Here is a 17761-nt window from a genome sequence, read left to right on the forward strand (position 1 = left end):
CTGGAAGATAATTGGATCTGGAGACTGATTGAGACAGAAACCATCGAAACTGAGAACATTAACGTTTGGATGTTGAGCTGAGTTGAGATAAGTTGAGTTCTTTATGAATAGTAGTGAGTTGAGATGGTAGAGTGAGTTTTGTGGGACCCACCTAAGATGAGTTTAGATGTGTTTGGATGTTAAGATGAGTTTAGAAATGTATATATGGGAAGTTGAAAAAGGTTGTGGGTCCCGCGTGTAAAGAGGTGTTGAGTTGAAAAAAGTTGTGGGCTAGACTTAAATTTAAACTCAACTCATATGAGTTAAGTTGAGATGATTTTAGATGAAATTGAAAGTTGAATAAAATATTATTAAAATATTATTAGATGAGATGAGATGAAACACTTTCACTATCCAAACGGGGCCTAAACCATTTGACATCGAAACCCACTATTAACAGGGTAAAAAGCTACTGCAAATTTCATGTTATTTTGGCTCTACATTTTCTGCAAATACCACTTACAGCTGCCTTGTACTCGTTCTCTTGCTCAGATTTGAGAGAATGGAATGGTTAGGATTTGAGAGGATGGAAGAAACAGTAAAAGAAATTGGTTTGAAGAGTATAATTTCATCTCCTTGGTCAGGGGTTTGGTAGTTTATCTCTTGTTTCGACTTTTGATTGGTTTTTATTTTTTAAAATAAAGTCAAAGGTTAATGAGGCAGACAGCACGTAATGAGCCATATGTTTTTTGCACGTAAGGATAGCATTATTCTATGATCATCACCATAATTGCCTTAAAGAACAAGATCCTCATAAGGGATCACTGACACAAACATTGTCACTTGAGATGCAGAGATGACTGGCTTTGTTTTCCTGGCTCTTGACATTGCCTATCTCTTGGTGCAGGAATAGCTTTAGGAGTCACTGGACTTTTGGCTAAGCCAGCAGCTAGTATCCTTGAAGTTACTGGAAAAACTGCACAGAGTATCAGAAACAGAAGTAGGCTATATCAATTGGGGCCACAGCGCTTTAGGGCCCGTCTTCCAAGGCCTCTAAGCATGGAAACTCCCCTGAGACCCTACTCTTGGGAAGAAGCAGTTGGAACATCGGTACTTGTGGAGGCTGACAGTCGTTTGAAGCTCAAGGATGAGGTCTTAGCCATGTGCAAAGCACTTAAACAAGTTGGTAAGTTTGTTATCCTCACCGAGAGATTTGTATTAATTTTTAGTTGCCCCAGCTTGGTGGACCTGGGAAAGCCTGAATTTCGAGGCATTTCTGCTGATCCGGAATGGGTGATGGAATCACAAATTGGTTTGGAGAGTATAATACATGCCAATACCGATCAAGGAGTGATACATATTGTCAGTAGTCCGGATACAGTATTGAGGCTGAACCAGCATCGTCCCCGGAAAGGCAGTGGAACAATGACAGTGCGATGGGATAATCCTCCTAATACTCTTCCTCTTTTTCAGACGAATTTAGAACTGGCAAGCGAGGAAGATGCAGAAAACTTATTACAGATTTTGTTATCTTTGATTGAACTTGGGAAAGAGCGAGGCTGGGGTTATGGGCATCTTCTGCATCAAAGTAATATCAAATAGCTTGGATGTGATCATGTAGAGCGCATTTATATGGTACTATGAAAGATTGGATTCATTGCAAGGCCTGGCGCCTGCTACACACTTGCCTCGTCCCCACTCTGCTCAAACAGTTGGAGAGAGAACCAATAACCAAACGTTAAATAACTGATCCATTGATGCCCTAATTGAAATGCAGCTTTAATAGCACGTTTAGCACACTGCGATATTTTTTTGTGTACCGTGTTGTATACTTTGTATAGCGGCCATCCCTTTTCCTTTTTTTCTTTTAATTACTTTGGTAGGCAAGTTTTACGAATTCTAGGCTTCATGTACAGTATCATCGTGAACTTTTGGCCATTTTATCCCTTATTTATACATGTAAATATAGAATTAAGGCACAAAACTTGCGTACTGTTTTAAGATGGCTTAATTCGAAATGGCCAAAAAGGGGTTGTATATTCTTCACTTTTGAGGTGGTTTTGTCCTGTTTATGTTTAGTTGTTATTTTTAGTGTGTTTAGATTGAGCAGTGCTACATCCACCGAGGATGTAGCACGAGACCAGTCCGAACAAAAATGTTTTTTATTTTTTTATATTCTTAAAACAAAAATTCACAACACCACTAAAAAATATTTTCTTAATCATTAAGTAAAAAAAAAAAAAAAATTGTCGGAACCCAACAATCTGACTAGCATTTTTGGTTTAGATTTCACGTGTGCTTTATCGACCAGCAAGTATGATTAAAAAGTTAAAACTAACAGCTTCACATGCTACCCATACGACAGTACAACATAAAGTTGTATTACTCTCGCCTCCTCAGACTCACGTCTAGGTTCTAGCCATAATCAGATATTGTGAACGATGACAGAAGGAAATCATCTACGCCCAAGAGGTGCTATTGTGCAGTTAACTCAATTAGGGTTGTACAAAATCCAAAAATCAAACTTCGGCATTGACTCCGTACCGTCAAAGTTGAAGCTCCGATAAAACGGAGTCGGGGGTTTCTTTGTAATTTTAGTTGGAGTTGGAGGTAGTCAGAAAAACTCCAACTTCCGACTTATACCTCCAACTCAAATATTAACGTACATAGGTTATAAAAACATATATTATTTATTTATTGATTATATAGACCAAACCAGCCAACACTCTTGATAAAATTAATCAAATATTTGCTAACTTAAATAAATAACCTTCTACCAGTGCTTTAAGTAGCAAAGGTGAAGAAATGGTTGCTGATTTTTCTACAGAAGAATCATCTTATTTTGATTCCTCTAAAAATAAAGATGTTCTTTTACTTAAAAAGAATTTTGAAAAAATTGAGCTGGAAAAATATGGGATTAAACTATTTTAATCCCATGACTATTACAAAAAATTGATATTCCAAGCCTATTCCTGATTTACAATTTGAAGAAATATTTTTTCAAACTCAATTTATATATACAAATAATTCAGGGAAATGCTAGATGTTTCAAGGATGGGTCCTAATATAGTTTTTTTTTACTTAGTGATTAAGTAAATATTTTTTAATATTATATTTTTTAAAAAAAAATGTTTAAAAATATATTTAAAAAAATGTATGAAAAAAAAAAAGTATTAGCCTTCTTGAGAGAATTCATCAGGCTACACCCTCAATAGATATAGCACGACTCTATAATTAAAATTTCTTACCTCATTTCATCGGCCCCATTTAAATTTCTGATCTTATCTACTCTTTTGATTGACAGTACGAGTAGGCCGAGCAACAAGTCCCTGCTACCTAGGCCTCAGTGCAAGGTAACAATGCACACCTTGCCAAGTTAGGGGTCTACTATCTTGTCATTTGAGTTTTTATCTCTAGTAAAATAACAAAGGTTTTTCAGGTTTAGCAGTAGAAATTAGACTTTTAATATTTTCTTTAATATGATCTAATTGTTGACTAATAACATAAAAAATTTTATTGATAAAATTATTTTATTCAATAATTTTCTTTGTTTCAGTAAAAGTAGTAGCATCAAAATCAACATTAGGTAATTTAAAATGAGAAGTATTTATATCTACTCCTTTATGGGAAATAATCATTGTCTCTAAAGGGGAATAACTAGATCTTATAACCGCTTTCCTTCTTCCTTGACAAAATTTATTTTAACAACATTTAAAATATTTTTAAAAACATAATAATTTTCAACAAAATCAAATAATAATATATGCTTTTGTAAGGCATACATTTTGTCTTTCCATTTCCGTTTAATACGTAGTTTTTTTGAATCAGAAAAATTAGTATGATAAGATTTTCTTTTATCACAATTTTTAACATAACTATATTCATTATATAAAGCAATCAAATCAATTTCAAAATCTCTATCGATTACAGTTAATTGGCTGTGATGAATAGGAGCGATCATATCTGAAGTTGTTGGGAATAAAGATGAAGCATCTTTCTTTCTTTATCGGCTTCTTCCTTTATGGCTTTACGTTTGGATACTTTTGTATCTTTGATAGTGTAGTAAGCAGAAGTAACTTGAGATGATGTAGAAACACTTTTCAATTTTAAATCAGGTTTAACAGTTTTGATTGAATCTTCCAAAAAGTTTTTGGGATTATGGTCTCTTCTATCAAGATTGTAACACCCAGTTCCAGCACTAAGCCGCTTTTTAAAATTTTTTTTATAAGGGATTTATACGTATGAATAACTCAGTTAATTTTCGAGTATTATTTTTTTTTTTATATTGATTTCGGGTCCAAACTGTATTTTGGCGGATATCAAATATTTTTTTAATGGACTTGCTATTTTAGTAATTTCCTTAAATATTTTGGGGTCAGATGGAAAATCTTTTATAGGCCGAGAAAATTTAAGTAACAAGTATATTTTTCTTAAGGATAAGTCGAGGCCCAAAACTCTGGGAAGACACCATTTATTAAAATTCTTTTTGTTCACTACGAAACATGGTCCAAATTTTTGAGATGGGCTAAAAGCCCAAGCTCATGTGATCTGGTATCGACTCCCATGGCATGCATGTCCATTTCTTCTGCATGCGCGTTTGTTTCCGCTAGGGTAAATGACAACACTTTATATTCACATGGTTCACAAGTTCACACACAGCCCCCACATACTCCTTTTCATAAACAACTTCATCATGTCCGTTTTCCACAGCATGCATGATGCACGTCACCCTCCTACCTTCTCTAGGGTTTTATTAGTTTTCCTATATATATTCGTTACACAGTATCACACATATACCCCATAAGCCATCCTCAACCTAAAAACTAGGGCTGTCATTTCATGTTCCTCCTGCCTTCAAGGTACTGTCACTGCTGCCACTTCAACACAGCCACCATAAACAACCACCCACCGACGCTCAGCCCCTTGTTCGGCCACCCACGCCTCCACGTCCAGGAAATGCCAAGCACCACAATGCATCGCAGCAACCCATGCTTCATGGCTCCTTCACACCATGGTAAGCCTCCACTGCACCAGAGAACCACTGCCATCCCCCCTCATGGAACCGCAATGTCAAGCGGCTATTGTGTGAAACACCAAAGTCGAAAGTCAGTTCCTTCGAGTCCAACCGCCAGCCCTTGGCCGCCTAGCCGTGACCACCAAACCTCACTGCCCACCCTACCCCTCATCCACTCGTGGTGCCACCACCATAACCCAACCGTAAATCCACATTGGAGCCATCGTTGGTCATTACGCCAAAGGCTCTGTTTTCACCACACCGAAATAGAGCAGCCCATTCTCCTAGCTCACGTTTTTGTTAGGTGCCACCAACCTCGGCACTGTGAAGTCCAGCTTGTCGGTGTATCCACCTCAGCTGCCCAGCTCTGCCCGAGTGCCCTCTGCACTCTTTCTTCCCTCTCGGTAAGCCCATTGTGTCTCGTCGTCTTTCTTCTTTTCACATCGAGCCCCCTTTCTCCGCTCCCTCTCTCTCGCTCATCTCTCTCTCTCTCTCTCTCTCTCTCTCTCTCTCTCACAGAGGGTTCAACCACCTTGCTCCACCCAAGTCTCCTCTGCATCTCTCTCTAGGTAAACTCTTCATCCCAATGTCAGTTTTTTTCCTTTGATTTCTGTCTTCTTTTTTTCTCTGTTTTGTTTTTTTTTTTTCCCTTCAGAAACAAGTATTTGTCGTGGACTCTGTGAAAAATAACTGTTAGCCAACTTTAAACCTGATGGTCATGACCTGCCTAGTATTTACGAAAAAGCCATCAAGCCCTTTTGTCATTGATTTTCCGTAAAGCACCTCAAATCTTTTGAATATTTTTACATTTTTGCCCTAATAGGAAAGCCTTGGTAGAATAAGGGTTGGGCTTGACATTTTAAAAATTTGGATATGTATTTTAAGTTGGGTTTTGGTGTTAAATAAACTTGTGATTCAATTGGATTTATGTTAAATGAATATTAAGTGAAGATGTATTTTGCATGAGTTTAGTTTTAATGGAGTACATATATAGCCATACACGTTATTTAATAGTAAAAATTTAGATTTTAATGTATTAGTCGAAGACATTAAGTGGATATCGATTTATTTAAGAAGTGATTTTAATTTTAGGGTTACAAAAATTTTTGGATATTTTCTAGAAAAATATATTGTTTTAATATTTTAGGCTTGAATATCAAATTATGTGTGTAATAAGAGATTTAAGTTAAGTGTGTATTTTATAGGTGACGAGTGTTATTCCTTCGGTACTATTGTGGAGAAATTCAGAAAAGTTAAGAAGTCCAAATAAACGGAATTCTTATATTAGACTTTGCATAAAAGAAAATGAACTGAGGTTGGTTAATAAAAATGTGCATGATATGTTTTTTTGAAAAGAAATGAGAAAATAACCTCAATTATTTGTTCTACATTACTCATGAGATCCAGATGAAAGATAAAAGTATTTTTTGTCATGATTGGTGTAGACATGAGCTAATATTGTGCATTCTGTTTTCTGAATTGAGAAAAATGAGCGAATATAAAAATTTAATCATTTTTGCATTTGACGTGAAAATATTCTGAATCTGTTTTTTTTTTTAAGATGTGAAATAATCTAAATTTGTTCAGTACTCTGTTTTGATGTGTTATGGCATCTGAAAACCTTGGCATAATTTTCTAAAGTTGTATTATGATTAAAGTCTGATTTTGATATTTCTATTCTGTTTCGATACGGCTAGCTACAAATGATAATAGTGGCAAATAGCCCAATCACAGATGATAATAGTGACATCCAGCTCAATCATGGGTGATAATAGTGGCATACGACCCAGTCATTGGTGATAATAGTGACTTATGGGCCAGTCACGGGTGATAATAGTAGCATACAACCATTCCACATGTTATAATTGTGGTTTATAACCCTACCATAGGGGTTAAATATGGTATACGGCCCAGCCACGGGTGATAATAGTGGCATACCCTCCATGAGTTATAATTATGGTTAATAACTCTACCACAGAGATTAAACATGGTATCTGTCCCGATGTGATGTTCTGATATGATGAAGATGAGATCTCAGATTTTGATATGTTAAAGGATTTTTGAATAAGAATGTTTTCTGAAAGTTTCGATTTGATATTTTTGGTAACATATTTTAATTTTGCATTCTGAAACCAAATGTTTCTGATTTTGCATTCCGAAAGTAAATATTTTGTTCTACATGCTGAATTCTAAAAATGCTCATATTTACATACTAGTATATGTTCTCTGCTTACTGAGCTATTAACAACTCACCCCTTATCTTCACAATATTTTTCAGATAATTTTGATACCTTAGTTGGAATTCAAGAGTAGAAAGTGTTAGTAATATTTGATAATCGTAGAGGAATAAACGCTAAATGGGTACAAGTATTTATTAGAGAGTCTTATTTAGTAGATTTATAATTTTAAGTTATTTTGATGCTTTGAGTCATGGATATCTTCAAGTCTTTGTAGAGTTTTTAATTTAATTCACTGAGGTATTTATTTGGTGTCTTGATGGCGGAACATACATTTTTGATTTTGAATAAATGGGTTTATATTTTATGGGGAATTTAGAGTACGTTATGAGAGAAGGTTTCAAGTAACATGAGCTAACTCTTCGGACTTCCGGGACCGGGGGCATTACAGAGATTGTCAGTAATATATCTAGCAAAGGAACTTCTAGTTCCAACGAAAGAATTTCTTCCCATTGTTTACCGAAGGTTGTTCAAAAATAATTTAACAATACCATTTAAAAAATGTTAAATATAATTAAAGTTAAGTTGGTTAGAAATAACCTTAGCAGTGAGAACTTTATGTTCCAAAATCCATTCATTGAGAAGAATAATATCTTTCCAATAAATCATTTTTGGAACTTGAATAGTAGCATCAAGAGTAGAACTTTGGATTAATAAAGTTTTATTTCTTGAAGTTTTCAAAATAGTTTTAAGATTTAAATTAGTTTTTAACACGTGATAATAAATATAGTAAACTATGGCAAGAGGCTTCCTGTCTTCTTCTATATCATAACCATATGTTAGAATATTTAAAGTTAAAGTTTTAAGGATATTAAGATCAACGAAAGCAAGAGTTAAATCAGGAAAACAATCAAAATGAACAGAATCACTAAATAGAGACGATTAAATCATACCAATTATGCTAGTCTCATTTTTTTTGAATCTAGCATCTCCCAATCAAAGAAGTACCAAAGCATTGATGCATTTTCTTGTGAGAGGTTTAACAACTTGAATAGAACCAATATATAGAAATTTGTAACCTTTTACTAGAAATTCTATTCATACCAGAAATTCTTGAATAGATTTTATGTTAAATATGCAACATTTTTCATGTGATTTTGAAATAACATAGGTTTGTGCAACAATTTTAACATTGAACTCGATTTTAAAAACAGTTTGAGTCGAGGTAGTTTTGTAAATAGATTTAACATTAATTTTTGGAATACTCCATTTATTGAGATAAATATTATTAGTTTCTTCAACAGAAAAATATTTCTCATTGATAATATCAGAATGTATACTAGATCTAGAACTAATAGACGAATTAAATCTAAACATCTTATTCATCTTGAATTCACCCAAAATCTAAATTTAATATTCACTAATCGTGTCTTCACTCTTGTCTCTATTACATATCGTAACACATACCCTAGCCAACCGTCTACCCACTCATGCCCACTCATGCCCTAAACGCTATATCTAGCAAAACAGATCTTATAGACATGGCTCTCGGGATTCACTGTACGATTGGGGTGGCGCCAATAGAGACAAGAATAGAATACAATTAACAAAGTACCAAGGAAGGATTGGAAGATAACTCAATGAATTGAAATGAGCATATATAAATTATCTACCAGCAGCCATAATAGTGGCTCTGATACCAGAACGAGGTTGAAGCAAGACAAGAAGCAAGGTAAGTAGCAAATACCATATGACTAGAGTTGAAGTACCCGATAACTGGAGTGATAATGCAAGTAAATAAAATAAGTAATTGAAAGTTGAGACCAAATAACTGGAAGCCAATTAAATGAGGACTAGTAAACAGAGATAATTGAATCATACCAAATATGCTAGTCTCAAATCTTTTATTGAATCTAGCATCTCTCAAACAAAGAAGTACCGAAGCATTGATGCATTTCTCATAAGAGGTTTAACAGCAACTTGAACAGAACCAATATGCAAAAATTTTTGAATAAATTTTCTGTTAAATAAGCAACATTTTTCATCGAATTTTGAAACAGCATAGGTTTGTTCAACAGTTTTAACATTGAACTCAGTTTTGAAAACAGTTCGAGTTCTGGTAGTTTTGTAAATAGATTTAACATCAATTTTTGGAATATTCCATTTATTGAAATCAATATTATCAATTTCTTCAACAGAAAAATTTTCGTCATTGATAATATCAGGAGATATACTAGATATAGAACTAATAGACGAATTAGATCTAAACATCTTATTCATCTTGAAATCACCCAAAATCTAAACTTAGTACTTATTAATCATGTCTTTACTCTTGTTTCTATTGTATATCGTAACATATACCCTAGCCAACTGTCTACCTACACATGCCTTAAACGCTTTCTCTAACAAAACGGGCCTTATAGACACAGTTCTCGAGATTCACTTTACGACTGGGGTGGTGCCAACAAAGATAAGAATGGAACACAATTAACAAAGTACCAAGGAAGGATTGGAAGATAACTCAATACATTGAAATGGGCAAATATAAATCATCTACCAACAACCAGAATAGTGGCTCTGATACCAGGAGGTAGGGGTGTGCAAAATTCTGAAAATTTCGACTCCGTCCGACTTCCGCTCAGACTCCGACTTCGTCGGAGTCATCTGAATTCGGAGTCGGAATTCGGAGTAGCTCCGAATATCTATTTGGAGTCCGAGTCGGAGCTCCAAGAAGCTCCGATTCCGACTCCAAAATTTTTTTTACTGTACACTTGCGCTCGAGCGAGGTGTCGAGCGCAAGTCGAGCACACGTTGTATTGAACATTAGCTCGATCGACATGTCGAGCGGAAGTCGAGCGAACCTCTCTGAAAGAGTTCCGCTCGAGCGCTACGTCGAGCGCACGTTGAGCTCCGATCTTATGTCGGAGCTCCTATAGGAGGTCGGAGCTCCGACCGGAGTCGGACTCCGACTCTTGTCGGAGTCGGAGGTCGGAAACGAGCACTCCGACTCTGTCGGAGTCGGAGCCCAGCCCTACCAGGAGGGGGCGGAAGCAAGATAAGTAGGAAAGACCAAATGATTGGAGTTGAAGTAGAGACAAGGTAACTCAATAAATTGAAATGGACAGATATAAATCATCTTTAAGATTGGGGTGGCGCCAACAGAGACAAAAATAAAATACAATTAACAAAATACATGTAGCCTAATAATTCCTTATACTTAAAAAGCCTTTATAAGATATGAACAGTAATGAATAGTGATGAACAATAATGAATAGTAATTCTTGTTTAACATTTTTATTCCATCAATGCCCTTGGTAGTTAGGTGTTATTACGATTTTAGTCTTACTTTTTGTGTTTTACTTTTTCCATTTGCACTTTGTTAGCCACTCTTATTTGATTTGTCATTATGGTTTTAATCTTCTGGTTTTGTCAGCCAACCCTTTATCTTGAGTTTCTAAATTTGATCCAACGGTAGAGGTTAAAACATTTAAAATAAACTAACTTAAATAGATAATTAAAATATAAATATCATATCATACATTTAAAATTAACTTTAATTTATAAAATACTAATATTTCATCATTAAATAAATAATGAAATTTTGCTAAATATTTTTAAGAGAGTAAAACCATAAATAATTAGAAAATTTAACATAATTTAAATTTCATAATAATTAGGCTATTTACTAATCAATCTTATGTACTCTTTTAATTTTGATGATTGTGAACTAACATCTAATTTAATTATTCAAGATTCTGTGCTGCATGTATAGAGTCACACTTTATTTACAGTTTGGATACATTATTTTTAAGAATTTTATTTTTTCTTCCAATTAGACAAATGTGGCAAACGTACTTTGCTAGTGTATATATATATATATATACACATCTGTACGCATAATCCTAATTCTCTCTGTTCTCGCTTTTTTTTCTTCCTCTACCCACTTTTTTCTTCAAGACTTGACACTCTAAATTTGTACAAATAATTTTTGAAAATATTTACTTGCAGGGAAGGATGTTAGGCAGATTTTCCTATTTTAAAGTCTGAAATTCACGATCCACCCGAAAAACCAAACCCGAGCCGGTTCTGATGACCTGAAAATTGAAACCCCCAAGAGGAGAGTCGTTGTGACTTGTGAACCTATTCAAGCCCTCGAAAAGGATCTCCCACGTCAAAGAGCGAACCCTCGAAGATCTCAGCTGAGCCTTTTTACTCGCTTCATTTCAGTAATAAACCTTAGCCCCCACTGTCGCAGATTTTCATTGCTGCTGCCACTCTTCCTTCTTGCTATATATATATATATATATATATATATATATGTATATTCTTGTTTTTTACAAGTTAAAATCACTGCTCATTTGAATGCTTTTGTTCTATTTTTCCCTAACGATTGAATTAATGTCCAGTGCGTGTGGTTATAACTTCTTCTTGATATATTGCAGGGCATTGATGAATAACATATTCCTTTCAATTTTCACTCCGCATATTTCCGCTCGAGGAAGACCGACACCGATATTACATTAGCGCATCGAGTGCTCTCGTATCGGTAAAATGGCTGGGAGAGTGGAATCTGCCGCATTTGATTGGATGGAAGAGAATAGCGTGCATCAATATGAGACTCCTGTAAGAACTAAAAGGAAGGTAAGATCGAAGAAAAAGGAGTTTCTTGGTTGGGGATCGAGACAGCTCATCGAGTTCCTTGAATCGATTGGAAAAGATACGAGTGAGCATATCTCTCAATATGATGCTGCCGCCATTATAAATGACTATGTTAATAACAACCACCTTCTTCACCCCACAAAAAAGAAGAGAATTCTTTGTGATGAGAGGCTCCATTCAATTTTTGGAAGGAAAACAGTAAGCCGAATCAAAATCCACGACTTGCTGGAACCACATTTTGCCGAAAACCAAGAGGAATCGGATGAAGTTTTTTCATACAGCTCTGATGAGAGGGAGAACGTTTTGGAGACGTATGAACGGGATAATATCTCGAGTATGGAAAGAACAGCCCACCAAAAGAAAAAAGTTTCCTTAACTCCGACAAGTTGTTTTGCTGCCTTAAATCCTCACAACATTAAGCTTGTCTACTTGAGAAAAAGTCTAGTTGAAGATCTTCTCAAGGACCCTGAAACCTTTGAAGATAAACTAGTAGGAAGCTTCGTCAGGATCAAATCTGACCCTAATGATTACCTTCAGAAAAACTCTCACCAGCTTGTCCAAGTCACAGGTAGTCTGCTAATTTCTAAACCCTCTTGTATGGGCTGAAAGTTTATCTCGAGGCCTTTTTTTCCGCTAGTATAGTTTCAAAAGCATTCAGCAGCTTGTATTTACACACACCCAAAAAAAAGTAATAGAAACTTTATATTATACCACTTGAGAAAAGATAAATATAAACCGTTGACACCTAAGAAAAATAATCTCTCTTTATTGGTTGATTTGTACTTTTCTTAAGCGATTATAATTGAACTTTTCATTTTTTTTTTTTTTTTGATAAGTAAATAAGTAGCTTTATTGAATAGAATGAAACTAAGCAATGCTCAAGTACACAGGAAGTATACAAAGTGAGACACCTAACTACATTCTAGTGAACTGAAAAGAGGATAGAAACTCATGGGTATTCTCACCCTTCAATACAATAGCTGAAAACCATTGTAAAAGAGAGAATACAAAAAAATTTCAGATTTCCCCCACTGCACGCTCCTTGTTATTAAAACACCTATCATTCCTTTCTGACCATAGACATCACATTAAGCACAAATGTATCATATGCCATGCTGTTGCCATTTGTGCACTGATATGTCTCTAGTTCCAGTACGCTAGTAGTTCCACCACACTCTTAGGCATTACCCAACTCAGTCCGACTCTATCAAGGATACTAGCCCATAATTCCTCCGCCACCTCACAATGTAAAAGCAAATGATCTATCGATTCTCCATTCCTTTTGCACATGTAGCACCACTCCATGACCACCATACCCTGCTTTCTTAAATTATCAACCATCAAAATCTTTCCAAGCGTAGCTGTCCAAGTAAAAAACGCAACTTTAGATGGAGGTTGTGTTTTCCAAATACTCTTCCACAAAAAAAAGGTGGCTATTGTACTGTCAAAGCCTTGTAAAAAGATTTAACAATAAACTTTTTTCTTCCTGTGTGAATCCACAACATATGGTCTCCCCCATTTCCTCCTACCTTTGCTGAATACAAGTGACTAAAAAAGGCTGCCATCTCATCAAGTTCCCAATGCTGAACATTTATAGTAAAAGTGACATTCCAAGTTACCGTCCCATTGGCACAACACAACAAATCTGAAACTGCCGCTTGCTGATTTCCAACCATGTTAAAAGCAACTGGAAAGACAATGGAAAGAGATCTCTCCCCACTCCAAGTGTTTAATCAGAAGCGGAGTCTTGCTCCATCACCCACTCCAAACCTAATATATTTTTCAAAGGTGTTCCACCCATTTCTAATAAATTTTCATAGGCTTACTCCATATGACCCCCTACCCTCCTTAGAACACCATTCCCCCCACTCACTACTATACTTGTGTTCGATTACCTCTCTCCACAACGAGTTCCCTTCCATTTGATACCTCCACAACCACTTACCAAGAAGGGCCTTGTTGAAGATGCTCAAATTTCGCACCCCTAATCCCCCATTTGCAATTGGACAACACACCCTTTGCCAACTTACAAGGTGAAATTTGACTTCCTCCCCCATGCCACCGACAAGAAAGCTCTAAACAACTTTTCCATACGGTTAGCCACTCCCACCGACAATGGAAAGAGGGAAAGATGGTAAGTAGGAAGGTTAGAAATTGTACTTTTAATAAGTGTTAACCTCCCCCCTTTTGATAGATATAGCCGCTTCCACCTCGATAATCTTTTCTCAATCTTCTCTACCACCCCATCCCAAATGCTCTTTGCTTTAAATGACCCCCCCCAAGAGGAGTCTAAGATATTTTATAGGAAGTGAAGCAATTTTACAACCCAAAAACTCTGCTAGAGAAGCAATATTACTCACAACCCCCACCGGTACCAACTCCGACTTCCCCAAGTTCACCTTAAGTCTCAAAACAGCTTCAAAAACAACAAAACCACCATTAGAGCTTGAATCTGGTCACTAATAGCATTACAAAAGATAAGTGTGTCATCTGCAAATAATAAGTGAGAAATAGAATTGACAATATTACTGTTGTTACCCACCGAAAAACCAGCAATAAATCCCCCCTAGTGGCAGCCTCCACCATGCGGCTCAAAGCCTCCATGACTAAAATAAAGAGGAATGGTGATAATGGACTCCCTTGTCGCAAACCCCTCGAAGGCTGAAAAAACCACAAGATTTTCCATTGACTAAAACTGAAAATTGAGTGGTCGAAACACAGTGTTTAATCCATTCGCACCACTTGTTTCCAAAACCACATCTTCTCAACATATAAAAAAGGAAATCCCAACACACATGATCATAGGTCTTTTCCATGTCTAACTTGCAAAGGACCCCCGGAGTGCCTTCTCTTAACCGGCTGTCCAAACACTCATTCGCTATCAAAACGGAGTCCAAAATTTGCCGCCCCCGAACAAAAGCATTTTGAGGTTTGGAAATGAGTTTGTCCATCACCAAACTCATGCGATTAGCTAACACCTTTGAAATGATCTTGTAGATCCCACCTACCAAGCTAATAGGCCGGAAGTCTTTCAAATTATGGGCACCAACTATCTTTGGGATAAGAGCAATAAAAGTAGCATTTAATGACTTCTCAAACTTAAGATTAGAATGAAAAGCATGGAAAATCCGCATCACTTCTTCCTTCACTATCTCCCAACATTCTTGAAAAAAAGCCATAGAAAAACCATCCAGACTTCTTTTCATTATAGAAAGAAGTCTTGTTTCTTATCAACACGACTAATCTTCCTAATAAAATTCATTTGCGTCCACTGACAAACCACTAAGAAATCTTATTCAATGAGCTTAGTTTTCACGATTTCTTTGTACCTATGTCTATATCCTAACTAGATGTTTTTCTCTTGTATACATTTGGTGTACTTGGGCTATGCCTATTCCTCTGTTAGTATTAATAAAATCTCTTTTACCTATCAAAATAATAGTAATAATCCAAATTGCTCTCAGTATATAATTAATTATGTTTTGTTATCATTGGCAAACACTAAAAGCATTAAGTGTTGGGAGTTTGTATATGCAATCTCAGAAAGTTAATCTATGGTGGTTTTATAATATATTCCCTAGGTATAAAGAAGGCATTTGGAACCGGTAGTACAAGTATGGAAGTCCTCCTTCAAGTTTCCGGTGTGGTAAAAGACATCTGTGTTGGCATGCTTTCGGATGATAACTTTTCTGATGTAAGATTTTTTCAAATTAATTTACAGCTTTCGGCTTAATTTTGAGGAGCTTTGTTTGCAAATTACAAGTTCGTCAGTCAGCATTTTCATGCTTTCAGTTGATAACTTCTCCTACATAACCCCAAGGGGTTGGCCCAAGTGGTGAAGGCCTTAGCCTTGGGGTATCACTCCCTTCAAGGTCCAAGGTTCAACACCTCATGGGTGCAAATAATCATTTGGGGCCACACCCTCTAGTGAAAAGCCAGCGATTTAACTAGTTCCCTGTAGGGAAACTTCCGAGGGTGTTGTGCATGAGACTGGGGTTTACTCGCCAGGGGTGGGTCCGAAGGGCCCTGCCTTGGAGAGGTTCCCTGACATAAAGAAAAAAAAAAAAAAAAATTCTCCTACATGCTTCCTTCTTGATGAGCTTTTGATTGAGGTGGGCACTTATTGCATTTTAATTTTGGATTTGAGGCATGCCTACACATTGACCCCTTTCATATCTCAGTTTTGGGTTTGATCTGTCATTTGCCTGCCTATCAACATGTTGGATGCCTCTGGGGTCTTCCTTTTCAAGATCCCCCATCTTTGCTGCTTTAAAGATTGTCCACTTGGTCAGACGCCTTAGTCGGTTCCATCTTGTGGAAGTGTAATTGAGTGTAGTCAGTTACTTTGCTTTGGTCATTTGATTTAAAAAATAAAATGAGGGGGGTGGGGTTGTTTGCACCTTTGATGGTTGTTTTTTTTTTCCTTTGGGTTTCCATAGTCCATTAAGTTAACACTCCTGAATGAGAGGTCCTTGAAGGTTTGTGGTGGAGATGGATGGTCTTTGGATGCATATGGTGAGAAGAAAGTAAGGTCATGGGTGGATTTTTTGTATGCTTTCGGATCCCATTTTGTAACACTCTTCAAACACATTGATATCGGATTGCATATCTTTACCTGTATATCTGGTTGTTGGTGTAACTGCTCCATATGGCATAGACAGAGAGTTTTATATGTCTTGCTTACTGGCTTCTTTTAATTTTGAAGACTGTAGTCTTGCACAAGAGACAAGACTACAATCTTACTGGCTATAGTGTTTTTCTTACTATAGTTTCTTTAATATTTTAAAATATAAGTCTTGTACATTTGTGCAATTGCATTTCTATGCATGGACTGTCTTATCTTTTTGGATTTAGTTGCAGGAAGAATGCATGGATTTGAATCAGAGAGTAAAGGATGGCTTGCTCAAAAGGCCAACTGTTGTAAGTTTTCCTTTTGGAGTTTATTTTACAACTAAGATACAATTTTATCAACAATGAAAGAGGGTGTAAACTTGGTACATAGTAAGCATTCAAGAGATCCACGTAGCTAGCAGAAGGAAAAAGTGATAGAAAGTAATGAACAGTAGTCATAGAAGTATACTAATTTCGACCACTATCGTATAATGCAAAGTATGACTTGAGCCCCAACATTGTTTGTTTGCAGTCTTCGAAACGACATTAACTTCTTTCCCTCTGAATACACCATAACAGAGCCAGTGTCATCTTCCACAACAGTTCACAATGGTGGCTCTTAAACTGTGCTCTCCAACATGCTAGGAGATCCACTACTCAGAAAGGCATAATCCACTCTATACCAAATAGGCCAAAAACTGCCTTCCATGAAGTACTTGCAAACTTCCAATGTAGGAGAAGGTGATCCACTGTTTTACCATTCTTCTTGTGCATGCAACACCAATTAATCATTACAATGCCCGACTTTCTCATGCCATCCAGGCTAAGATTCCTCCCCAATGCCGCTGTCCAAACAAAGAAATTCACCCGGGTTGAGCCTTATTCCCCTAAATAAGCTTCCAGTGGAAAGAAGTCTCATCATGAGCACATAGGACATTGTAAAAAGACTTCACATTGTACACTCCTTTCCTAGAAGGGCACCAAAGCATTCTTTCGTCATTGTTGCTTCCAACCCGACTTCGAATACAACCTATCAAAAAACAAAGAGAAGAGATCCACTTCCTAATCATTGGCCCCATTTTTGGAATGTTATTCTATTAATTATCATTTAGATAACCTGTCGAGGCATAACCTATTCAACTTCTAGGATCTTTGTAACACCCCCTTCATGTAGATATAAGAATGCTACTAAAACATGAAACTTGTGCCAAGTAAGAGACATAATAAAAGGGGTTAGTGTGTAGGCATGCCAGTTACAGAAAGCAGAAACAAAACAATGTCTTGTAATAATAGAGTGGAAATAAAGGGCATTTAATAATAG

At 36.3% G+C, this 17761-nt stretch overlaps 2 protein-coding genes across 4 annotated transcripts in view; both read left to right on the forward strand.

The window, feature by feature from the left end:
• The window catches only part of LOC121258176, an 81275-nt gene extending 79250 nt beyond the window's left edge, over positions 1–2025 (forward strand). The window contains 1 exon segment of the mRNA XM_041159561.1: positions 887–2025. Within this exon segment, the coding sequence (XP_041015495.1) occupies positions 887–1581 (695 nt within the window). The 3' untranslated portion in view covers positions 1582–2025.
• Positions 2026–11109: 9084 nt separating this feature from the next.
• Positions 11110–17761, forward strand: part of LOC121257153 (uncharacterized protein At5g08430) — a 39584-nt gene continuing 32932 nt past the window's right edge. Inside the window, exons 1-4 of one of the 3 annotated variants that reach the window (XM_041158056.1) lie at positions 11110–11368; positions 11614–12397; positions 15411–15523; positions 16684–16749. In XM_041158056.1, the coding sequence (XP_041013990.1) occupies positions 11722–12397; positions 15411–15523; positions 16684–16749 (855 nt within the window). In that variant the 5' untranslated portion in view covers positions 11110–11368; positions 11614–11721. Of the gene's footprint in view, positions 11511–11613; positions 12398–15410; positions 15524–16683; positions 16750–17761 lie in introns of all 3 variants that reach the window. The other 2 variants (XM_041158058.1, XM_041158057.1) reach the window with 2 other exon arrangements.

This window comes from Juglans microcarpa x Juglans regia, chromosome 3S, assembly GCF_004785595.1.
Source record: "Juglans microcarpa x Juglans regia isolate MS1-56 chromosome 3S, Jm3101_v1.0, whole genome shotgun sequence".
NCBI classification, from domain to species: Eukaryota; Viridiplantae; Streptophyta; class Magnoliopsida; order Fagales; family Juglandaceae; genus Juglans; species Juglans microcarpa x Juglans regia.